At 42.1% G+C, this 26,377-nt stretch overlaps 1 protein-coding gene across 4 annotated transcripts in view; it reads right to left on the bottom strand.

Annotated features, from left to right (window-relative positions):
• thap4 (THAP domain containing 4) overlaps positions 1-26,377 on the bottom strand; it is a 76,546-nt gene that overhangs the window by 8,977 nt on the left and 41,192 nt on the right. For all 4 annotated transcript variants that reach the window (XM_073040586.1, XM_073040587.1, XM_073040585.1 and 1 more), the window contains 2 exons: positions 23,837-23,946; positions 11,445-11,548 (listed from right to left, as the gene is read on the bottom strand). In XM_073040586.1, coding sequence (XP_072896687.1) covers positions 11,445-11,548; positions 23,837-23,946 — 214 coding nt within the window. The remainder of the gene's footprint in view (positions 1-11,444; positions 11,549-23,836; positions 23,947-26,377) is intronic.

The raw sequence follows: 26,377 nt of genomic DNA, 5'->3' as shown, positions 1-26,377 counted from the left end.
ACATACTAAAGACGTACCAGTAGGTAGGTTAATTGGTCATTGTAAATAGTCCCGTTGGGGGGGGGGGGGGGGAAGAACTGCTGGGCAGTGTGGTTTGAAGACCTGTTTCAAGCTGTATGTCAATCAATCAGTAAGAGTCACTAGTAACAATTTGCTTGAGAAATTCAACGGGTCAGGCAGCATCTATGGAGGGAAATGGACAATTATCATTTTGAGTTGATACTGGACTGAAAGATAGAGGAAAGATGTTTGTAGTCCTGGGTAGGTCTAGTCTAGTATAGTTTTTTTTTCTCTCTGTGTTGTATTTTTACGTAGTTCAGTCTAGTTTTTGTACTGTGTCATGTAACACCATGGTCCTGAAAAAACGTTCTCATTTTTACTATGTACTGTGCCAGCAGTTATGGTCGAAATGACAATAAAAGTGACAACTTGTAGGAGATGCATGTGAGTGACTGCCTCCATTTGGAAGGGCTGTTTTGGGCCCTGGGTGGTGGAGAGGGATGAGTTTAGGAACGGGTGCAAGAGAAAATGCCTGGGGAGGGGGAGAGATGGGAAGAGTGGGATGAATGGACGAGGAGCTTACAGAGAGTGGTTCTTGCAGAAAGCAGAAAGGGATGAGGAGTAAAGAGGTGGCTGGTGTTGGGAACTTTAAAGAATGATGTGCCAGATGAACAAGGGCAGGGGAGCTTTATCCCTTTTCTACCTGCGGGAAGGTGGGGTAAAAACAGATCTGGGAAATAGAGATTCTAGTGATGGTTCCATCAACAGGAAAGGGGGGGGGGTGGCAAAAGAAGCTCTGTTCTCTGAAAAAGGAAGACGTCATAGAAAAGGTTCATCTCAAAAACAGATATGGTGGAGACAGGGAAACTGAGACACCCACAGCACTTAGACCAAGTCAGCAAATGAAAGCAAATACTTAAATCTTTCTGAAGATCAGTTGATTATAGATGATTCATTGCATTAAAAGTAGAACTCAAAACACAAGTTCTACACTGCTTCAGTAGCTGAAGCACCAGAAAAACCTTAACTCTGTTGCAGGAATATTTGACTGTGACAATGTTCATTTCAACAACTTGCAACTCTGAGCCTCAGGGTTATCTGTCACTGTGACCAGAATCTGCCCAGCTCAGCAGAGCCAGACTGAGAGATAACTGATCAATGTCAGATAGGAAGGATGCTGTGCAAAGAAAAAGCCACCCACGCAACTTCAGTGATACGAAGGAAACTTTAACATTTTCCACTTGCTTTAAACTGAGATCAAATTCACTTTATTTATACAGTTTTACTCCAATGACTGTGTTGCTGTTGTTCTACATCATAGGCCCAGCTGTGTGCAAGTATTTGCTCAGACTCAGGTGAATGACACAACCAGCAAATGTTACTGTACTAAACTCCAAAAAATGCACTCTTACATTTTTCATAAATCTCAATGATTCAGCATCTGGGCTCACTGAACACTGATTCCCACTCTCTTTTGGACACACCATGCACTCTGTGATACACCAGGGTCCTGATTCCCTGCTTCACTGAACTCAATGGGGCTCTGTTTTCCATTAAAACTTATCTTCTTCACTGCAAAATTCATGCCACTCTATAACATCTTAAATAAAAGTGAATTAAAAGGGTGCTGGAGATTAAACATTGATAACACCCGACAGTCCAGAAACGCTGCGAGTTTGGCACCTGAAGTCCTGAGTGTGCCAGATTTTCCAATTGTTCCTGGACTAATTTAGCAAGTATAGGGATGGTTTTATTAAACAGCTCTGCTGAGGCAGGGCAAAAGTATAACATGAAGTTTTACAGAACAGTTTGTATTTATATTATCCTTTTTATGCTGTTAATTACTTCACCAAAAAGTAAGATCTCTGGAGACGCAAGAGACTACAGATGTGGGAATTTGGACCAACCAACAAATAAAAGTGCAGGAGGTACTTAGTGGGTCAGTTAGCATCTGTGGAGAGAAAAAGGACGTTGATGATTTGAGCTGAGAGCCTTCATCTGGACCCTGAAGCTCATCAGTCAAAGTAAAACCTCTAGACAGCTTCCAAGTAAGGATGAAATTATGAAAGTCAGCAAGTTCGAGTTCTAGTGTTGAGCAGGATGGTATGAACATTCAACATGCATGACTTGGTTCAGTAATTGTGAAGAAATTATTGGTCTAAGGGATGTACTGTATACTGGGGTGGCCTGGTGATGTTTGCAGAGGCTAGACTGCAGTTAGAAATGCGGACATTTCTTCTGGCACTATGCTGGGAGCTTTCCAAAGGTCATTCGAAATACACAAGTTATTTAAACACCAGACTCGGCAAATGAAGATGAAATTGGACACAGGGAGATAGAATCTCTGACAGAAGTGAATGGGTGGGCTTTGGCCTTCATTCTGCCGAAAGGAAAATGGAATGTGCAGTCATTTGAGGGATGGAACATTTGGTGATGATGGCTGTGTAATTCACTCATTGTCAAGATTCACTGCTCGTTGTCCCCATCTCTGTAAAGCCAAAAAAGCTAAACCTCCACATCTGGGCATTGGGTAAGGCGGCCACAATGATAAGGCACGTACCACACTGTTCCAGGCCCATTCCTGGAAGGCCGATGGACTTTGATAGGAGGCAAATCAGAACACATTTTTGACTGCTTTTAAATATTTCTGAAAAATATGTTACTGTAAATATTGCAGTAGTGGAAGTTTGAAATAAGAGAACGCTGGAAGAGCAAGCAGGTCGAGAAGCATTTGTGGAACATGACATTGAGCTAAAGTTACAATACGACATGAGAACTGGCCAGCTCAGATAAAAGTTAGAAAGGATAGTTACCTGAAATGATTGAATTGTTCCTTGAGCTTATAACCGAGCTTCATTGAAATAGATGCCACCTGACCTACATTTTGCTCTTTTGCCTTTCGGTCTAGAGGTTCCCGTCTCTGGCATCGAGACTGGACCCTCAGCTCAGAGAGGAAGGAGGGAAAAGAGAAGAGCAGCAGTGATAGGGGATTCGATAGTAAGGGGGACAGATAAGAGGTTCTATGGGAAAGATCAAGAATCCCGGATGGTCTGTTGCCTCCCTGGTGCCAGGGTCTGCGATATCTTGGATCGAGTTCTCAGTATTCTCAGGAGAGAGGGTGAGCAGCCAGATGTCATGGTCCACGTGGGGACCAATGACATAGATAGGAGTAGGGATGAGGTCCTGAAGAAGGAATATGGGGAGCGAGGAAAGAAGTTAAAAGAAGGACCTCAAGGGTGGTAATCTTGGGATTGCTGCCTGTGCCACGAGACAGAAGAACAGGAAGTTATGGCAGATGAATGCGTGGCTGAAGAGTTGGTGCAGGGGGCAGGGGTTCAGATTTCTGGATCATTGGGATCTCTTCTGGGGAAGGTCTGACCTGTACAAAAAGGACGGGCTGCACCTGAACTAGAAAGGGACCAATATCCTGGCAGGCAGGTTTGTTAGAGCTGTTGGGGAGGATTTAAACTAGCTTGGCGGTGGGGTGGGAATCAGAATGTGAGTGCAGAGATTAGGGTAGAAGGACAAGGGCATGGTGCTATGTGTTCTGAGTTGGTGAGGAAGGACAGGCAGAGGACGAAACATAAATGTAGCCAGTTAGAGGGGTTGAAAGGTGTCTATTTCAACACTAGGAGTATTAGGAATAAAGGGGATGGACTTAGAGCATGGATCAGTATGTGGAACTACAATGTTGTGGCCGTTACTGAAACTTGGCTGGAGGAAGGGCAGGATTGGCTGATGCAGGTACAGGTGTCCCCCATTTTTCGAACGTTCACTTTACGACACCTCGCTTTTACGAAAGACCTACATTAGTTACCTGTTTTCGCTAACAAAATGTTTTTGCACTGTTACGAAAAAAGGCAGCACTCGCCGGGCAGCCAAGCTCCTCCCCTGGGAACTGCATTCCAGCTGGCATTGCTTAAACACATGCCTGTGAGCATATGTGCTTTACGTCGATTTATTTTGTGTATCCGTTAGCAAGATGAGTTCTAAGGTATTGGAAAAGCCTAAAAGAGTGCGTAAGGGTGTTACACTTAGTGTAAAACTAGACATAATTAAGTGTTTTGGTCGTGGTGAACAAAGTAAGGACATAGTGAGTTTGGCTAAGGGTTTGTGGAAGTTGACAAAGATGATGTTGAAGAAGTTTTGGCATCCCATGATCAAGAACTGAGAGATGAAGAGCTGATGAAGAGGAAAGGATAACAATAGAAGCCGAATGCAGTAGTGAACGGCCCGAAAGAGAAGTCGTCCAGGAACTGAACGTGAAGCAATTGCATGAGATTTTCGCTGTAATGATTGCAGAAAAGTATGACTTTAATTTAGAAAGGGTACGTAGGTTTAGGGCATATTTGCAGGGTGGTTTGAGTGCTTACAAAGAAGTGTATGATAGAAAAATGTGCGAGGCTAAGCGGTCAAGTATACTGTCGTTTTTTAAGCCTTCCACATCAGCCACAGCAGATGACGAAACTCGACCTTCGACATCGAGGCAGGCAGACATAGAAGAAGGTGACCTGCCTGCCCTGATGGAAACAAACGACAATGAAATGACACCCCAGTCTCCTGTACCTCCCACCACCCCAACCTCTGACAACTCAGCCTAACACACCATCATCAGTATGCTCACCATCTCCCAATTCCAGTAAGTGAAACTACACTATACATTATTTCTTCTTTATATGGGCTGTGTATTTTTTTTTTATTAGTTTTTCAAAACATTTTACAAAATTAAAAACCCCAAATCCCAATGAGGAGCATTAATACAGAGCAAGGTTAAGCATGCAATAACAATATGCTACAAAGGAAGAGAATTTAACAAAAAAGCACCTAAATTAAAGACAAGTGAGCTTAGTGTCCTCCCCAAACCCCATAACACAAGAAAAAAACAATTCCAGACCAACCACCACACAATATAGAGAGTATAAGTCCAGACAGTCAAACTCCCAGACTGTGAATACACTTAGCAACAGAGGATAATAATGCCTACTACCAGAAAAAAAAAGGGAGCTGAAAGCAAGGGACCGAAAAGAAAAAAAAACCCTAGTCAAGAGGAAGGTTATGAAAGTACTCGATAAAAGGCCCCCAGACCTTATGGAACTTTAAATCCGAATTGAGAACTGAATAATGAATTTTTTCGAGGTCCAAGCAGGCCATAATGTCGTTAAGCCAATGCGCATGAGTGGGCGGGGCAACATCTCTCCATCTAAGGAGGATCAAGCGTCTCGCCAGGAGAGAGGCAAAGGATAGTATTCGGCATTTGGTCGGACCCAGACATAAATCTGTCTCGCCCCAAAAACCGAACAGAGCGATTAAGGGGCTGTGTATTTTTATGTGTTATTTGGTTTGATTTGGCAGCTTCATAGCTTAAAGGTTACTGGAAAGAGTGCTTCTGCCGGGAGCGCTTGCGTGAGATTTTCGCTGCGGTGGACAGTGCTACAATCATTGCAGAAAAGTATTCCCACTTTATATAGGCTGTGTATTTATCAGATCATTCCTGCTTTTACTATATGTTACTGTTATTTTAGGTCTTGTGTGTTATTTGGCATGATTTGGTAGGTTATTTTTTGGGTCTGCGAACACTCACAAATTTTCCCCATATAAATAAATGGTAATTGCTTCTTCACTTTACGACATTCCAGCTTACGAACTATTTCACAGGAACGCTCTACCTTCGGATAGTGGGGAAACCGGGTTTAGGTGTTTTAAAAGGAATAGGATGGGAGGTAGAAAAGTGGGGGGGGGGGGTAGTAGCATTACTGGTCAGGGATAGTATCACGGCTATAGAAAGGGAGGACGCTGCAAAGAGAGCGTCCACTGAGTCGGTCTGGGTGGAAGTCAGAAATAGGAAGGGATCAATCACTGTGCTGGGAGTAGTCTATAGGCCCCCAAATAGCCCTCGGGACACCAAGGAGCAGATAAGCAGGCAGATTTTAGTATGGTGCAGGAAATACAGAGTTGTAGTTATGGGTGATTTCAATTTCCCTCATATTGATTGGCACCTCCTGACTGCAAGGGGGATAGATGGGGCTGAATTTGTCAGGTGTGTTCAAGAAGGATACCTGACACAGTATGTGGACCGGCCGATGAGAGGAGAGGCCATACTGGATCTGGTGCTGGGTAATGAACCTGGTCAGGTGGCAGACCTCTTGGTGGGGGAGCATCTTGGTGAGAGTGACCGCAACTCCCTTAGCTTCAGCATAGCTATGGAAAAGGATAAAAACAGACAAAATGGGGAAGGGCTAACTATGAAGGGATGAGGCAGGAACTAAATTGGAAACAGATGTTCAAGGGTGAAAGCATAGAAGTAATGTGGAGGAAGTTTAGGGACCACTTGTGCTGGGTTTAGGATAGGTTTGTCCCACTGAGACAAGGAAAAAATGGCAGGAAAAGGGAACCGTGGCTGACAAAACACCTGAGGCAATTCATCAAGAGGAAGAAGGAAGCATTTGTTAGATATAAGAAGCAGGAGGGGCTCATGAGAAATATAGGGTAGCCAGGAAGGAGCTAAAGAAAGGACTTAGGAGAGCTCGAAGGGGGCATGAGAAGGCCTTGGCATGTAGGATTAAGGAGAACCCAAAGGCATTCTATGCGTATGTGAAGAACAGAAGGATGATAAGAATGAAGGATAAAGAAGGCAACATGTGCCTGGAGGCGGAGGAGGTTGGGGAGGTCCTAAATGAATACTTTTGCTTCAGTATTCACAGGTGAAAAGGACCTTGATCAGGATGAGATCAAAATAGAACAGGCCTGTGTGCTGGACAAGAAGGAAGAAGAAGTGTTGGATCTTCTTACAAACATCAAGATTGATAAGGCCCCAGGGCCGGACGTGATGTACCCCAGGTTGCTGTGGGAAGTGAGAGAAGAGATCGCTGGAGCAGTAGCTATGATCTTTGAATCCTGTTTGGCCGCAGTGGAAGTGCCGGAGAATTGGAGAATGGCAAATGTAGTTCCCTTGTTTAAAAAAGGTAATAGGGAGAATCCTGGGAACTATAGACTGGTGAGTCTTATGTCGGTGGTCTGCAAACTACTGGAAAGGATTCTTAAGGATAGGATCTATAAGCATTTGGAGAAGTACAGTCTACTCAAGGATATCAACATGGCTTTGTGAAGGGAAGGTTGTGCCTCACAAGCCTAATTGAGTTTTTTGAAGAGGTAACAAAAGAAATTGATGAGGGTAGGGTGGTAGATGTGGTCTACATGGATCTTAGCAAGGCTCCCCACAAGAGACTCATCCAGAAAGTCATGAGGCATGGGATCAGTGGAACCTTGGCTATTTGGATAAAAAATTGACTTAAAGGAAGAAAGCAGAGGGTAGTTGTGGAAGGAAAGTATTCTGCCTGGAGGTCGGTGGCTAGTCAAGTGCCACAAGGATCTGTCCTGGAACCCCTGCTCTTTGTGATTTTTATAAATGACCTGGATGAAGAGGCGGAAGGATGGGTGAGTAAGTTTGCGGATGACACAAAGATTAGAGGAGTTGTGGATGGAGCTGTAGGTTGTTGAAGGTTACAGGAGGATATAGACAGGATGCAGAGTTGGGCAGAAAAGTGGCAGATAGAGTTCAATCCGGATAAGTGTGAGATGATGCATTTTGGAAGGACAAACCAGAAGGCTGAGTACAGGGTTAATGATTGGTTACTTAAGAGTGTGGATGAACAGAGGGACCTTGGGGTTCAAATCCATACATCCCTCAAGATCGCTGCACAGGTTGATAGGATAGTTAAGAAGGCCTATGGGATGCTAGGCTTCATTAATGGGGGCATTGAGTTCAAGAGTAGAGAGGTCATGTTGCAACTCTACAAATCTCTGGTGAGACCACACTTAGAGTATTGTGTTCAGTTCTGGTCACCTCATTATAGGAAGGATGTGGAAGCTATGGAGAGGGTGCAAAGGAGATTTACCAAGATGTTGCCTGGATTGGAAAACAAGTCTTATGAGGCAAGGTTTCCCAGGGCACGAATAGCAAACACCAGAGAGCATATGTACAAAATAAAGGGAGAGAAGTTTAGCAGAGACATCGGGGGTAAGTTTTTTTACAGAGGGTTGTGAGTGCCTGGAATGACTTGCCAGGGATGGTGGTGGAGGCTAAAACATTAGGGGTATTTAAGAGCCTCTTGGACAGGCACATGGATGAAAGAAAAATAGAGGGTTATGGGGTAGTGTGGGCTTAGTACTTTTTATTAAAGGAATATATGGGTCGGCACAACATGGAGGGCTGAAGGGCCTATACTGTGCTGTAGTGTTCTAGTGTTCAAAGTTATATTTCTGAACTGCAATGTTCATACACAATCTGTTGAATCATACTGAAGGAGGAACGAGAATTGATTTTATTCAGCATCCTGCTGTGGAAGTGGCTGACTTTCTGCACATCAAAGATATGAAAGACTACAAGGGTGAGGAGACTTTTTCAGTAGATGGACAAGCAAGGAAGCACAAAGCAGTTAATCAGAGCAGTATCTGAGAAGGTTTAGCTAACTCTTTACGCATTTCATGCCCTTGTTATGACAAGGTATGGCATCGTCATCCATTAGATAGGCTTGCCCTTCTCAGGTTTCAATACATTTTGACAGGCAAAGTGAAATCCTATGTTGTAGCTTCAACAAGTTGATAGCTCATATTTAGGTAAGGTTATGTACTCATCGAGCCATGACCAATCCTACTTGACTGCAACAACAAGGTGAGTGATCTAGCCAACAATGAATTTACAGATAGTGGAGATACTAGTTCTGCAACTGTTAATTGTCCACAGCTCCTCATTGATACCCAGTTTCTGAACTGCTGGACCTGATCTGAGTCCATCCTATTTAGATTTATTGTAATGTTACACAACATGAGGGAAGTGCATTCAATCTGACGATAACACATTGCAGCAGTCATTTCTGTCATGGACAGATGCAGCTTCCAGGGGTAGACTGATGAGGAAGAGCTCATCCCTCATGTTGAGTCACTCACTATCTGTCACAGCTCCAGTCTGTAGCTGTATCCTTCAATACTTAGCCAGCTCAGTTAGTACTGACACTGGTCAGCCATTCTTGGTGATGGTTATTGAAATTCCATACTACAGTACATCTTATGGCCTTGTCATTTTCAAACCGATTCTTCAAAGTGTCATTCATATTTGGAGGAGCACTCATTTATCAGGTGGGGAAAGACAGCAGCTGGCATTCAGGAGGACATTAAGTTGGTCATATTTAACAATACCATGAGACCAAGTAATCTGCAGTCAAAGCTTCTCATTGTACTCCCTCTGGTCCCACACCCTCAAGTTAAACGAAATGTACAGAAAGATTAGGAGGAGAATCCAGCACATTGTCTGTAGGGTATAGTTTTGTGAGTGTGACTAGGTCAATTTATTTGCAGATCTGGGGGAAACAGTGGTGAATATGGCTCCCCTACTGAAGAACTGCATTCAGTACCAAATTTCAACGCCAGGAGAAATATCTGAATTCTGGAATGTGCTGTTTTAAAGAGTTATCAATGGGGGAAAAAAACAGGCCTTGAGTTTGGCAGGGGTAGTTTGGCACAAAGCTCCAGCAATCAATACATGCCCTAGTACAAAGAATATTTGGGCGAGGACACATTCAGCCTGAGCTTGATTATTCTTCACATTTTATACTTGTCATCATTCCTCCCTATCTAGTTAACACTGGAATGAGGAAAATGAGTGGATTTCAGTTGCTTTTCATTTTAAACAATCTGAAATTAAATACTGATGTGTGCATATTCATCCTATACCAGGGCAAGGACGAATCTGCACAATTCCAAGGATCAGCATTTTGAAGAACTTGAGTTTGCACTTAATCCACTTGTTCCCATAAAAAGCCTTACTCCATCCCATCCTGGCTGATCCCAATTGTACTAAATCATGTTTGCTGTCTTAACCTATGAATATAGACCAATTTAAGGTTATTATAGCTAGGGGTGGTAATCGGGATAAGCTCCCACTACCTATTTAATACTCACAATGGGCGTGTTCCCCAAATCATCTGACAACCAGGTCCAGCTCCTGGCCTTCGTGTGTGGCTTAGCTACTAAGTCCGGCAAAAATGTTTCTACTGACAGGAGAAAGGGAAAACGTAGGTTACTGCCACCCTAAAACCAGTGGCTTTGGGCAGATGGGGCTTGGCAGCCGTGGTTGGCAGCTCATCTAGAAAAAGGAAAACTCTGATTTCAAACCTTCGCTGCCTTGATGCTACACCCACTATTGGGGAAGGCTTCGGGAGTGAACCTTGAGGGAAAAATCCAGAGCTAGAGTCCCTAAGGCAGTCTCACATTGAGTTCAATGCTGACTGGCAATTCCTGTAATGCTGCTGGTACCAAACTGTATCGGTCTCTGCCATTCCTTTGGGTTCATCAGATGCATGGAGAGTGGGAGCTTGCTACATGATCAACAGCTTGCTCTCATCGTACTGCCCAGGCTTGCATATCTAGACAGATAGAAGCTGGTCAACTCTAACCACGGAAGCCTCAGATAGATCAGCTTACTGGCTTTACCATTCACTTCCAGTAGTAGCTGGATTGTCTTTATCAAAACAACAGTGAGTGCAAAACTAACATCAGCTTTTGATTTAAATCCATCAACATTTTCTTGGATTTCTCACCTTTGACCCCCAATCTCCAACATGACCTTACTGACAAAGAATCTGTCAGACTACTTTCTTATCTTGTGTCTTTCTAAGCTCACTTTGTCAACAAGACCCAACTCTTTCAATTATATTCCTGTAAAACAGGTGCCACCTAACTGAAATGGTATTTAAAGTTCAGCTTGATTATATTGGAAAAGCCAAATCAAGGAGAACAAGAACTTAGAGCAACAGTTTCAACAGTAGAGATAGGATCCTGAGGCAGCAGTCAGCTGATACCACAGGATAAAATAGGCAAACTGTGAATAGTGAGATACGCAGTCAGAGCTCTTGGGGTCAAATACAAAACCAGAGAGCAGACAGAGCAAGAAGCAGGTATCACAAAAAATATTCACAATGGGAAAACAGTGAAGACAAAAATGCCAAAGAAATTGAATTAAAACTAAGAGCAGGGGATACAAAGTGAGAGGTCGAAAAGGATTAGTGGAAGAACAAACAAGGAGATAACTTCACGATGTGCTCAGGGAAAAATCAGCTAGATCAAAGTTTACCAGTTATTTATCAGACAGAATTGTGCACATTAACCAGGTAATGCCGCACAAGATGCCAACACTTTGAAGGAAGCAACTACTTCCTCATACGGGGGAAGTACTGATGAAAGTAATTTCACCTTTACAACAGAACATTCCTTCAACACTAGAATTGGAGAAGGTTTCCAATAGGAAACTATAGAGAGGTCAGCCTATTAACCATATAGTCACACCACTATGTTACAATCACTACCACTTAATACAATATAATAGCAATAAATAGGAACTCTTGTTGTAATAGCAGCAAAAACCCCAGACCTTTGAGCCCCATGCTTACTTGCTGGACATGTGGCTCCTTTGCAAAGGACATTCGAGCCACAGAATGCGAGGACAATGTCAACTCATGATCCTTCACCTCTCCTTCTTCAATCTCCACAATACCTTGCATCAGAAAAAAATATTAGTTTATAAACTATTTCCACAGAAAAGCTTTCTGAAATGTTCCTAATACAAACCAATGGTATGCGTTAACATCAATTCCATTTATATAGAGCACCTTTAATGCAGTAAAAGTGTTCCAAAATATCTCATAGAAACAGCAGCAGAAAAAAATTAATACAAAGTCACATTGGTTGGTTTTAAGCAAGATCTTGAAGGGGAAAGAAGAGAGAGAGAGAGCAAAGTTGTTCTGGGAGATTTTAGGCCTTGTCAGCTCACAGCACAGTCATCAATAGTGCAATCTCAGCTGGCCAGAGTTAAGGGAAGGGTTTATTTTACTGAGGTGATAATGGAATGGGGTGAAAAATGAGACACACAAACCAGGAGCCAGCAAGCTCAGCATTCATTAGGAGATACTAATCATGATACAGGCAGTTTGGACTTCTAGTTTACAGAGAGAAACAAAGGTCAGTCTGGAATGGAACAATTAAGTACAGTCGGCCCTCCTTATCCACGAATTCCGCATCCGCGAATCGCAAAAACCCGGAAGTGCTCTTCCAGCACTTGTTGTTCGAGCATGTACAGACTTTTTTTTCTTGTCATTATTCCCTAAACAATGCAGTATAACAACTATTTTACATAGCATTTACATTGTATTAGGTATTATAAGTAATCTAGAGATAATTTAAAGTATATGGGAGGATGTGCGTGGGTTATCGTGGATCGGGATCGGATAAAACCGCAAGTTATCTTACTAAGTCGGAACAGGTACATCCAGTATTATTTAGCGTCAGTTAGTCAAACGTTTGTCTTAGTATATAGTATATATTTTACCTTTCTGTGCATATAAAATGGTTAAGAACATATGTTTCAGCACCAGCAGTTACAGGTTGCTCCCAAGTGCGCTCTCCACCATGCCAGGTTGATGTGGAGGATCAAAAACCCAAAACCCAATAATTAAACCATTGCGTTGCTTAATAATAATTGTAGCTTTCATCGGGGCAGGGCCTTTCTCACTTTATCCTTTAAAATTGTTCTGATTGTTGACCGACGTAGCCTAACGCTTTTCCAAAGATCGATGGCGTTTCACCTCTTTCCAATCGCTCTATTATTTCCACTTTATTTTCAAACGTGATAGTTATTATTTTCGTGAACAGAAACACTGTGGATTCAGAGCTCTGACGCCAGGTCCTAATGTCCACCACACTGAGTCACGTTAAATAAGGTCTCGGGTTCCGCTGGGTCCTAAGGTCCACTGCATTGAGACAGGTTGAATAAGGGACTTGAGCATCCGCGATGTTTGGTATCCACGAGGGGTCCCAGAACCAATCCCTCGCGGATAAAGAGGGCCGACTGTATAGAGGTCACAAATAAATAGATTCTACACCTGTTATGTTGAGTGTCAACATCCCCAAAGATCTATCCTGGGCCCAACACATTGATGCAATTCTGAAGAAGACATGCCAGAAACTATATCTCAGTGAGTTTGAGGAGATTTGGCAGCAAATTGTACGGTGAAGAGCATTCTGCCCAGTTGCATCACCATCTTGTATGGAGAAGCCAATGGATAGGGTTGGTAAAACCGGCAGAGGGTTGTAAAGTCAGCCAGCTCTATCACAGCCTCCACGCCATCAAGGAAATCTTCACAAGCCGCTTCACAAGGTGAATCCATCACTGGGGACCCTCACCATTCAGGACATGTCCCCTTCTCATTACTACCATCAGGGAGGAGGTACAGGAGCGTTTGAGGGACAGCTTCTTCCTCTCCAGCATCAGATTGCTGAACGGTCCATGAATACTACCTCACTATTTTGCTTTCTTTCTGCACCAGGGGTTGTATTTCAACATGTTACATGTAACACTTTGTAGCACATGTAGCACTGTACTGTTGCTACAAAACAACAGTTAAAAGTCTGACATTTAGAGACAATGAAAGGATCACTCTGGGACATCCTAAAGTCTTGAAAGGCTCTGCATAAATGATACTCAACATTCAAGTTTAATTGTCATTCAATCATACATGAATACAGCCAAACAAAACAGTATTACTCTGATGCCAAGGAGCAAAACACAGTACACACAGCACAAGGCACGTAGAGCACATATAAGACAGCAGTCACACAAAAAAATGTCCAAGACCCAGAGCCCGTGCATGTGGCAGCAGTCAAACACAATACAGTTGTCGAGCGAGCGTGGGGCTGCAGCTTGGACACCGTGACACACTGCTCCCAGCACTCCGCTGGAGCGCACTGACCCCTGCCGTTCCGGTGTAGCGTACCGACTCCAGCACCTCTCTCCTTGGCAACAGAGAACAGGTGACACCTGAGGCTTAGTCCTCACTACAAACCAGACCATGCAGTTCCCTCACCGTCCGCCCACAAATCAGTGAATCGGACTTGCAGCATCCACATTAACAATGACCAACAGGGTCTTGCCATCACAAGAAAAGTGAGTAAGATGATCACTCGCAGTTAGACCGCACACCGCCTTTGTACACCGACTTCTCCGATCCAACACCTCTCTGATGCAGGCAGCGGCATGGCCTCACCAAGTGCAGCACCTTCAGTCTCTCTGCCAACGAGTAACTCACTGATGGGGTAGACCTGCGGTAATTTGAGTACACGCAATACTTGAATAGGGGCAAACAGGAATCTTTGCAGTCGATATATTATGGAGCCTTCACAGCAAACAATTCATACTGCACCAGAAGAAAGAGAATAAACTGGCCCAGGGCAACAACAACTGTGAAAACTGAAAAGGACTAGAGTTTAGAGTAATAGCAGTGATGCAGGAGGAAACATACAATCCACTGCTTTTGGTTTTTCCTTGTCCTTTTAATAGACATGAACTGCAGAGTACAATCACTAAACAAGACCATGTGAATAGAATTTAGCATCAAGAGAGGGTGATCTCTGTGCAAGGATTATACAATAAGCACGCTACAGTCTGTGGGAACTAGAGAAAAGATACTGTATGAAAGCAAATCAGACAATAGGCACACACGCACACGGTTGTAACAAAAATGAATTTTAACTTCCCCAATACTGACTGGGATTTGCCTTCTTGCAAAGGTTTAGATGGAATGGAATTTGCAAAGTGTGCCCAAGAGTTCTTTCTGAGACAATAGGTGGATTGTCCAAACAGAGAAATGTGACAGTAGTTGACTTTACCTTAGGGAAAGGAATTGGGCAGGTGGGAGAAGTGTCAGAGGGGGATCTCTTCAGGAACACTGACTATATTTATGTAAGTTTCAAAGTAGTTATGGAAAGGGTTAAAGTTGGCCCTCAAGTTAAGGTCCTAAATTGGAGGGAAGCTGATTATAGCAGTATAAGAGACAATCTGCAGAAAGCAGATTAGGGGAAGATGCTTGTAGGTAAAGTGACAGTGACAAGTGAGAATCTTTCAAAAGTGAATTATAAGACCACAGGGCGTGTTCCAGTTAAGAGCAAAAAGGCCAAAGATGGCGCAGTTAGGGAAACTTGGATAATAAAGGGTAGATTTTTTGTTTAAAAAAGAGGCCTATGACAGATATAGGCAACAGAAATTGAGTGAGACTCTTAAAAAACATAGAGAGCAAAGGGGAGCACTTAGAGAAGGGCACAAAGTGGCCATGAGATATCCTTGGCAGTTAAGATGAAGAAGAACCTAAGATATTCCTTTAGGAGCAAGAGCCAGCGGGAAAGAGTAGATCCCCTTAATGTGGAGCCAGGAGCTGTGGGCAAGGCCCTTAAAAAGCATCTCATCTATGCTCACGAAGAAGGACGAGGAAGGTTTTGGGTAACTTTGATAGTCAGGACCATATCAGTATTAAGAAGCTGAAGATATTAGATGTCTTAGAACATATAAGTGTGACTAAATTGCCAGGGCCAGATGAAATCTACCTCAGGGTGCAAGGCAGAAGACATCTGGGGCCCTGACAGAAATTTTTGATTCATCATTAAGCACGGGTGAGGTACCAGAACACAGGTTATAGAAGCTAACAGCTAAAGAAGGGAAATGGGTTAAACCAAACAATCACAGGCCAGTGAGCCTTATATCAATCATAAGGAAATTAATACAGAAAATCCTAAGGGATGGTCAAGGAATTGCCCGCATGGCTTTGTGCAGATGAAACTCTGTCTCAGAAATCTCACTGAGATTTTAAGGAGGTGACTAAAATGACTGATGAAGGCAGAGTGGTAGAGTTTGCTACATAGAACTCAGTAAGACATTTGACAAGGTCCAGCATAATGAGCTAGTCCAGAAGGTTGACATATGGAATTTAAGGTAATCTGGAAAACTGCATCCAGAAGTGGCTTGTTGATAGGAAGCAAAGAGTAGTGGAGCAGAAACGTTTTGCTTATTGGAAATCTGTACCACAGGGGTTGGAGCTGGGTCTTCCATTAATTGTGATATATATTAATAATTACATGTGAATGTAGGAGGTACGATTAAAAGTTTGCAAATGACATAAAAATCAGGGGTGTTATAGATAGTAAGGAAGGCTGTCTAAGGGTACAGCAGGGTAAAGATCATTGAAAGTTGGGCAAATGGAACTTAATCTAAACAAGTGTGATACGATCCATTTTGGGAAGTCAAATTGGGGTAGGAGAAGTACAGTAAATGATAGGGTACTAAGGAATGTTGATGAACATTGAGGTTCAAGTCCATTATTCCAAAAGTGGCATCAAGAGCTGCAAGGTAACATTGCAACTATACAGATCAATGTTCAGGCCACAACTGGAGTACTGTATGATGGTCTGGTCACCACATTCCAGGGAAGATGTGATTTTGTTGGAAACAGATTCTAATGGATGTTGTCTGGATTTATGGAGAGAAACTGGACTATTTTCGCTGGAGCGACCGCATGGAGAAAATGAAATAATGAGAGGCACAGGAAAGATATTATCTTTTATGCATGGTGGGGATATTAAATACAAAAGGCTATAGGCTTTAAGGCAAGAGGAAGGAACTTTATAGAGGACTCTCGGGGAAAGGATTGATTCACGTCTGGGCTGTAGTGTGATTATGGATGCAAAAATGAAATTCACAACATTTAGCTGAGTAAAGACAGTTCCAAAATAAGGAGTGGAAAATATTCCAAACAATAGTCTTATTAGCACACTGGAAACTAAAATACTGCACTATTAATAATCCCAAATACTAGTCTCAACAAAGCTGCTCCAACTAAATGCACATCAATCATCTCCATTGTCCAGCTTGGAGACTCACAGTGGTGAACACAGAATTCAGGGAAACAGAGGCTGCTCCAAACTCATGCAAGTAAAAATCTATCTGCCATACAAATTTTATTTGCTTTATTTCTGTGCTGGAATTCACAAAAAGGCAAATGTGCTGATATCAACAGTGAAAACATTATGGCCACAACTCCACACATTTGTAAGGATAGGACAGATTACAAGAAAGTTCAAACTAAATTTATCATCAAAGTACATATGTCACCATATACAACCCTGAGGTTCATTTTCTGGTGGGCATACTCAATAAATCCCTAACAGTATACTAACCAAAACAGAATCAATGAAAGACCCCACTAGTGTGTAAGAGACAGCAAACTTTGCAAGTACAAGAAAGAAATAATAGTAACAAACAAATATGCAATAAATACTGAGACCATGAGATGAAGAGCCCTTGAAAGTGAGTCCAAAGGTTGTGGGAACAGTTCAGGGATGGGGCGAGTGAAGTTATTCCCTCTGGTTCAGGAGCCTGATGCTTGAGGGGTAATAATTGTTCCTGAACCTGGTGGTGTGAGTATCTTCTTCCTGAGGGCAGCAGTGAGAAGAAAGCATGACCAAGGTGGTGGGGGTCCCTAATAATGGATGCTGCTTTCCTGTGATAACACTCCACGTAGATGTGCTCAATGGTGGGGAGGGTTTTACCCATGATCTACGGGGCTGATTTCACTACATTTTGTAGGATTTTTCATTCAATGGTATTGGTATTTCCATACCAGGCTGTGAGACAACCAGTCAATATATTCTCCACCACACATCTGTAGAAGTTTGTCAAAGTTTTAGATGTCATTCCAAATCTTTGCAAACTCCTAAGAAGTAGAAGCCCTGCTGTGTTTTATTTGTAATTGTATTTACGTGCTGGGGTCAGGACAGGTCCTCTGGAATGGTAACAGCTAGGAATTTAGAGTTGCTGACCCTCTCCACCTCTCATCCTCTAATGAGGACTGGCTCATGGACCTCTGGTTTCCTTCTCCCAAAGTAAAAAAAATCAGCTCCTTGGTCTTGCTGACATTGAGTAAGAGGTTGTTGTTGTGGCACCGCTCAGATTTTTAATCTCCCTCCTACATACGGATTCATCACCACCTTTGATTCAACCTACAATTGTGCCATCAGCAAACTTGAATATGGCATTGCAGCTCTGCTTAGCCAGACGGTCATAAGTGCAAAGCGAGTAGAGTAGGGGCAAAGCACACAGCCTTGTGGTGCATCCATGCTGATGGTGATTGTGGCAGAGATGTCGTTGCTAACCTGAACTGACTGGGGTCTGCGAGTGAGGAAATTGAGGATCCAACTTCCCAAGGAGGTACTGAGGCCAAGGTCCTGAAGGTTATTGATTAGTTTTGAAAGATGATAGTATTGAATGCTGAGCTGTAGTCGATAAAGAGCACCCTGATGCATGCACATTTGCTGTCCAGATGTTCCAGGGTTGAATGAAGAGCCAATGAGATGGCATCTGCTGTGGACCTGTTGCTCCAGTAGGCAAGATGGATGGATCCAAGTTGCTTCTCAGGTAAGAGTACTGGATCATGGTCATTGAGGAAGATTACCATGTTCTTCTTTGGCACCAGCATGACTGAAGCCTGCTTGAAGCAGGTGGGTACCTCAGACTGCCAAAGTGAGAGGTTAAAGATCTCAGTGAACACTCCAGCCAATTGAACAGCTCAGGTTTTTAGTACAGGGCCAGGTACCCTGGATGCTTTTCGCGGGTTCGCTCTTCTGAAGGATGCTCACACATCAGCCTCAAAGACTGAAATCACAAGATCATCAGGACCTGTGGGAGTTTGTGATGGCTCCTCCATGTTTTGAAGGTCAAAGTGAATTAGGAAGGCAGTGAGTTAATCTGGAAGCAAAGCCCTGTTGTTGCCCATGTTGCTTGATTTTACTTTATAAGAGGTGACAGTATTCAAGCCCTGTCACAACCATTGAGCTTCCTTCATTGACTCAGGTTTAGTCTGAAATTGCCACTTCAGCCGTGAAATGGCTTTGCAGAGGTTGTTCCTAGACCTCTTGTAACTTCCTTGGTCACCAGAACTGGATGCCTCTGATCTAGTCTTCAGCAGATTGTGGATCTCATGGTTCATCCAGGGCTTCTGGTTGGGAAAGACTGAATATGAGAAACCACTGATCTACATCTGTTTTTATAAAGTTCATGATAACCATAGTGTATTCATTCAGATCCACCAACTCGAAGCAATCCCGTAACTGCTGCTCTGCCTCCCATGACCACCTTTTTGTTGTCCTCATCTCTGGAGCCTTGCTCTTTAGCCTCTGCCTGAATGCAGGTAGGAGGACAGGCAAGTGATCGGATTTCCCAAAATGTGATCTGGGCATGGAATGGTAGGCATTCATTATCTTAGTATGACAGTAGTCTAGTGTGTTGGCACCTTTGGTGCTACAGGTTATCTGCTGATGGCACCTGGGGGGGGGGGGGGGGGTTTATTCAAACAAACCTGGTTGAATACGATTTAAAAGGCGTTGTGATGGACTACTTCTTGTTTTGTGATGGCATCATACAGTATCTCAAGCTCTTGATTATAGTCGGCCACTGGTGGTATGTAAACTCCAGTGAGGATTGTGGATGAAAACTCCCTAGGTAATACAACGGGTGCCATTTGATGCTTAGGTGTTCAAGGTCCTGCAGGTTATATAAAAAGTGTTGTAAAAGGTTATGACAGCTAATGAAAGATCAAATGCCATTTGCTTTTTAGGGGGCCGAGAACTTACCAATGAGATTGTATGAAATATAGAAAGCTCAAAAGGAATTTATAACAGCAAACAATGATAAGTTTCTCTTGCTTTAGCATGAGGTACTTAGTATATTCATGCAAATACACACTATTTCTTCAAAAGACATTTTCACTTCAGGCTGGTTGGTTGCATTTTTATATTTTTTTAAAAAAGCAAACAATTCTGAGACAAATGTCCAGAGGTATTCAGGCTTAGAGATAAAGGGGAAAAATAGATAGATGTCAAATCTGTATAACAAAAATGTGTTTTCTGTTTGGATAATATCTATCCTCAAAGGACTCTCTGATCACCATGCCAGCAAAAGCAAGTTATAAAAAAAAGATATACAGAGGAACCTAAGCAATGCTGATTGACTATGTTCAATTTCTATTCTATTCAGTAAGAATATCACAGAGTGCAAAGACACTAACAGAAATTAATTCACAATTTGATGTAGTTCCAGAGGAATCAATGTTTGAATCCAAAATCATGCCTGTACTGAGCCAGTTGAAAGCTGACTCGCAAACTTTTGGTGATTCACTGCAGTGGATTAGAGATGGGTTAACAAGTTGTGCTGCTTTTTTTCCACAGTGGAATTTTTCTTTTGAGGGTGTTGCCAGAAACTTTGAAGACATAAGAACAGCCGTGTTATTACTTGGTTTAAGAGATGCAGCTGGCGTTGGAAAAGCAGAATGGTAACTTGGTCACGTTACTCATGACATTCTAATGCAACAGCCAGAAAACAAGGGAGGAGAGTAATCTGTACTTCGCTGCTGAAATCCTACTCATAAAAACATCTGTATTTTATTTAAAGTAAAAGAAAAAAGGAAAGTTGATATGAGATAGCACAGGGCTTAAAATTACAAAGCTTTCCAAGCCCCAAATCAGATCCTACGGTCGGGAACTGACACTTCATTGCAGTACAAAAGAAGTGCCACGGTTGTAGTGGTGCCATCTTCTGGTTCTGATAACTCTCTTTGCAACTCAGGGCAAGCCCTCATGATTTCAGTTACCAGCATCACCACCAATAAAAGCAGATAAACTTGATGTTTACTTTATTTGATATATGAATACAACTTGATCATTAAGGAAACAGTACTGCTCCTAAAAATAACAAAAACAGAAGCAACCATGGTAAAAGTAGATTAGACACACAATAAACTGCAGATGATGTAATTTGGAGCAAAAAAAACCACACACACAATAAGCTGTAAACAACACACACAAAATGCTGGTGAAACACAGCAGGCCAGGCAGCATCTATAAGGAGAAGCACTGTCGACATTTCAGGCCGAGACCCTTCGGGCCTTCGTCCTGGCGAAGGGTCTCGGCCTGAAACGTCGACAGTGCTTCTCCTTATAGATGCTGCCTGGCCTGCTGTGTTCCACCAGCATTTTGTGTGTGTTATTTGAATTTCCAGCATCTGCAGATTTCCTCATGTTTGCACAATAAGCTGTAGATGGTACGATTTAGAGCAAAAAAACACAAATTGCTGAAGGAACTCTGCAGGCCAGGCAGCATCCATGGAGACAAGTGGACAGTTGACATTTTAGGTCAAGACCCTGCATCAGGACTCTGCATTAATTCTATTTTTTTTCTTTGCACTTATTTTGCTTTTGTAAATCGTTAATCCATTAATGATTTAATATGAACACACTAGACTATAGGGAAGCATTCTCAAGTGATAGGAGCTTCAAAATTTCCAAGTCCCAAGCAATACCATATAATACCTTGAGATTCATTTTCTTGCAAACATTTACAGGAAACTAAATATAATAGAATTTACAAAAAAAAAACTATACAATAACAAAGACCTACAAATAACCAATGTGCAAAAAATGACAAATTATGCAAAACAAATTAAAAAAAACAGAAAATATGAGTTGTAAAGAATCCTTGAAGGTGAACCTATCGGTTGTCAATCAGTTCAAGTGTTGAGCCAACTAAAGTTATCCATGCCAGTTCAGGAGCCTGAAGGTGTTGTTCCTGAACCTGGTGGAGTGGGACCTAAGGCTTCGGTAGTAGTGAGAAGACAGCGTGATTTGGTTGGTGGAGGTCTTTGATGATGGATGCTGCATTCTTGTGGCAGTGCTCCATGTGAATGTGTTCAATGTTGGGGAGGGCTTTGGCTGTGATGTGTCCACCACTTTCTGTAGTTGTTTCCATTCCCGAACATAGGTGTGTTCCCATACCAGCAGGTGATGCAACTAGTTGGAAGACTCTCCACTGTGCAGCTATGGAAGCATTTTTTTTTTAAAAAGTTTTTGGTGACATGCAAATTTCTAAGAAAGTAGAGGCACTGTCTTTGAGATGGCACAATTGCTGGTCCTAGGACAGATTCTCTGATATGATAATGCCAAGGAATTTAAAACTACTGACCCTCTTTCCAATGAGAACTGGTTCATGGTCCTCCAGCTTCTTCCTGCTGTAGTGAATAATCAGCTCTTTGACTTTGGTGACATTGAGTGAGTGGCTGTTGTTGTGGTACCACTCAACAGGATTTTCAATCTCCCTCCTATATGCCGATTCATCACCACTTTTGATTCAGCCAACAACAGCGGTGATGTCAGCAAATTTGAATATGCCATTGGAGCTGTCCTTAGCCACACAATCATAGGTACTAAGTGAGTAGAGCAGGGGGCGAAGCACAGAGTCTTGTGAGGCACCTGTACTAATGGTGGGAGTGGAGAAATGTTGCTGGCAATCCTCAAGGACTTGGGTCCTCAAGTGTGGAAATTGAGGATCCAGTTACACAGCGAGTATCGTGGCCCAGGTCTTGTATATTAGTAATGAGTTTTGTGGGGATGATAGTGCTCGATGCAAAGATGTATTCAATAAACAGCATCCTGATGTATGTGTTCTTCACTGAGCATCCCATTAAGAGTTTGACAGCCTTGACAGTAACATTTTTGAGAATTATTTAATCTCAACTTGTCCACCTGTGACAACTCTGTGATTTGAGTTTTAGTGCCAGCAGATGAGGAAGAATCGAGGTGAAAAAACAGAAATGGGCAGAAACTAGGGGCATTAATAAACAATCGATCTGTTTCAGTGAACACACGACAAACGTCAGCTCGATAAACAAAAAAAAAGCAGTTAACACTCATGAGGAAGAGAAAAAAATGAGTAGAAAATCATCAAAATGTTTCATTAAGTTATCAGAAAACTGAAGTTGGAAATCTGAAATGAAAACATAACTTAGCAGATCAAGCAGCATCTGTTGAAAGAGATACAGAGTTAACGTTTAAATCCAAAATTCAACTTACCATAAGGGCTTCAAACTTGACACTGAATGTCAGTTGCCCTTTCAACAGGTGGTGCTTAACCACCTCGTTTAATTGGACAATGCTAGTTTGTCAAACAACCTGATTTCAGAAACAAATTGCAACATGCAACCATTGCATTATATGCACATATGGGACCAAGGATGCATTTGCATCCCAATAGTTCTAAAGATTAATTCACCTCTTGAAAGAAAATGCTGGAAATACTCATCAGGTCATACCTAAGAAGAGAAAAAGAGTTACTGATTCAGGTTGAACTTGGAAGCACAGAAAAGAAGCTTGTTAAATTGCAGGAAAGATCATAGAAAACCAGGATGATCATGAGAATAAGCTGAAAAGAATAATGACCAAACATATTGTAGCCTTCTGGACTACGTATTTGATTCTACAACTTAATGAAACTTGATTTCTCTGCATCACTTGTTCATCTGTGATGCTACTTTAGCTCGTGGTTCTTTTCTTTCTTTATCTCTGCAAGTGGAGAACAACCCCCGCCTGACTTGCTGGGCATGTCTTCCTCCACTGCATTATGCAACATCTTTTCTCTATTTTCACTCCCTAATAGCTGCCATTGACTCACTGATCCAATAACAATTATCCTCATGGTCATCCAGGTTTTACCCTGTCAGGGACAGTCCTCAGCTGTCTCTTTGGGGGTGGTGGTGGGGGGGAAGAAAAGGCACTTACAGATTGATATCAATAAACTGTCTTTAATGGCTCATGATTGGCTGGAGCCTGCCTTTTAGTTGCCCTTACTGTTCCAAATCCATTTCAATGAGATACTGAGTTCTGTCTCTGTACCAAAGGCACCTATGAATTTACCACAGTATCCTTCTGAAAAGAAATTTATGTTGAAATGTAATGTGTTTTGCAGATTAGATAATATGTTTCAATGAATTTCCACACACATACACCAGGAACCTGACTCATTCAACAATAATTATATAACTAAGATAAAATGTAAATACACAGCAGCTCAATTATCCTCTGAAGGAAGAGTTTCATTTCAAAGTGTATTAGAGTATTCAGTGCAGGTAGTACTCTACCTGTGTTTTGTGCGCTGATAAATGCCACTTTGTTGGTGCCAGGCTTGATTCTGATAAAGCCACACTCCCTGTGCATTGGCTTCCTGGTTTCAGGATTGAAACCATTAAATCTGTGAAATAAATGAGGAAACTTAGTTTGAAAAAGCTGAAAAGATCGACAATTGTTACTAGCAAGTGCGGCTTCCCAAGCTAAAATTGAACTTCTCAGACACTCCCCAAGCAGGGCCATTCGAGTTTAAAAAGAATTACCTCCACCCTCATACAGTTCAACCAGTTACCTCGCAGGAGACAAAAACACATCTGATACCCATCTCAAAATGAGGAGTTTTTTTTGCTCATCACTTTTCTGAAGGATGTCATACCTTTGTGATTAATTTGTTTTCTTTCTGTGCTCTTCTTTTATCATGCTCAGCTCAGGAGATACGAGATGCAAAGTTTTATACAACTTTAAGAATATACTAAATAAGAAATAGGAATAGACAAAATAATCCCAGTGTCTGTCCTGTCATTCTGCAAGGCTGTGGTTGATGTTGTGTCTTGACACTTTTCCATCTGATCCCCATATCCTCTGATTCCCTCATCCAAAAACTGTGTCTTGAATACACTGAATATCTAAAGATCCATAACCTGTGAGAAAGAGACTTCCAAAGATAACCAAGTTTCCTTGCCTCACTCCTTATCCCGAGAACATGGTTCTAAGTTTCCCCACTAAAGGAAGCCCTTTGGTATTTCTTTGAAATGGTGTACATCTCAATAAGCTTATCACCCCACCTTGCATTCTTCTGAACTACCTAGTTTATGCTCTCTCTACATGGGACAGGACCATCCCGTGGAATCAATCCAATCAATCTACACTGCATAGACCTCAAGGCCAAGTATCTCCCTCTATCCAGGTAGCAACAATGCTCTAAATGCCCCTACAATCTTGTTATACTGTTATAACTGTGGTGCTCCAAGCTACATGCAATAAAATCCAACACACTAATTGCTTGCTGTATTTGCATGTTTACTTTTGCTGAATCCTAAACCAGTATCTATCTATTTGTACATTAATGTTTACTATTTTCTGCTCAAAAGTTGTTTATTGTCTGTTCACGTTTTCCTAAATCACACCCCTTTGTCGTCAGCTTTCTCATTCATACAAATCCCTGTGGAGAGACTTCAGACTCACTTCCTCACCTGGCTAATCAGCTAACAGGGGTATTCATCTAAGTCATTCATACAAATTGTGAAAAAGACATTCCCCATTTGTGTTTGAAAAGATTTTAGTTATAAAGTTCAAAATAAATTTTATTATCAAGGTACATATATGTCCCCATTTCCAACCCAACAAGTGTGTATCGTTTGGGTTCGCTGTCGTGGAACAAGGCTATTGCCAGTGTCAGAAGCACCCTTTATTTCCTGCTTCCTTTAAACTCACTGGGTTCACCAGACAGTTTATTATAATATTGTGTAACTTGTAAAAAAAAATCTAGTGAAATAAAAATGTGCTTAGGTGTTAAAAGTAGTAAGATCCAATTGTGTGGCAAATCGCCAGTTTGGTATTACCCAAGTCCAAAGGGTCCTGGGTTATTTCAGTTTTACCGCTACCATTGCTACTCCATTTAAAAATATCAATCCTTCACATATACACAAATAGTGGCATTAGACAGCTGAATGCTGTAATCCCCTGATATTACACCAAATTCATTTCACAGCCTCCAGAAGCACCTCCGTCCACACTACTTAATAAAATCCTATTAACACACCCTTTGTTCATTTCGCTGATCAAAGTGATTGCAAATTCCACATGTTAAATATGTGTGGCTAAGTTTCCCATGAGAATTGGTGCTTAAAACAGCACTGCATCTCAAATAAACAGAGGCAAGTTCATCCGCCTGTGTAAAACTAAAGAATGTAGCAAATTCAACAAATATCTTGCATTCTGTAATAAATACTCCACAAGTACATCCAACAAATAACAGAATCAGACAGGATCTTTTGGATTAAGGCCTCTGTACTCTGTAGTCATTCACCATCCTCAGGTACTGAACAATCTTCCTCAGTTGCACAGCAACATGAAACAGCAAGGCTGATTGAGGTTTCAATAGGTCGGGGGAAAGACAACTATTACTACGGCTCTGCAAGTGACTCCAGAGTGGAAGGACGTCACTGGGCGGCTGCAGAGTGTTCTGAAGAGAGCGTGGGAACAACCCAAAGTTGTTTGTATTGACACTAAGAGATGGCAAAAGGATGAGACCTTCCTTTGTTCAGGAGCCAGTTTTAAAAACAAGACGGTCATGCTCTGGTACCACCTGCTGAGTAGTATAGAAAAAGATATAGAAAATGAATCATTCAGGAGAGAGGGTTTAGACCATGAGGATTGGAGGCTGTTTCTGAGGCAGGTAGAATCTGCACCTCAGTAGGATCATAATTAATTTCCTTGCAGGAAGAATTGCATTTCAGCTAGGAAGGGGGTGAGGAGGAATTCAGGAAGGAGGGAAACTTCATGAAAGTGAGAAAGGTAACAGGCAAAATCAAAAGTTCTGAAAATGTTTAAAG

This window comes from Hemitrygon akajei, chromosome 3 (assembly GCF_048418815.1).
Source record: "Hemitrygon akajei chromosome 3, sHemAka1.3, whole genome shotgun sequence".
Classification (NCBI taxonomy): domain Eukaryota; kingdom Metazoa; phylum Chordata; class Chondrichthyes; order Myliobatiformes; family Dasyatidae; genus Hemitrygon; species Hemitrygon akajei.
This window is presented reverse-complemented; position numbering and strand designations above follow the sequence as displayed.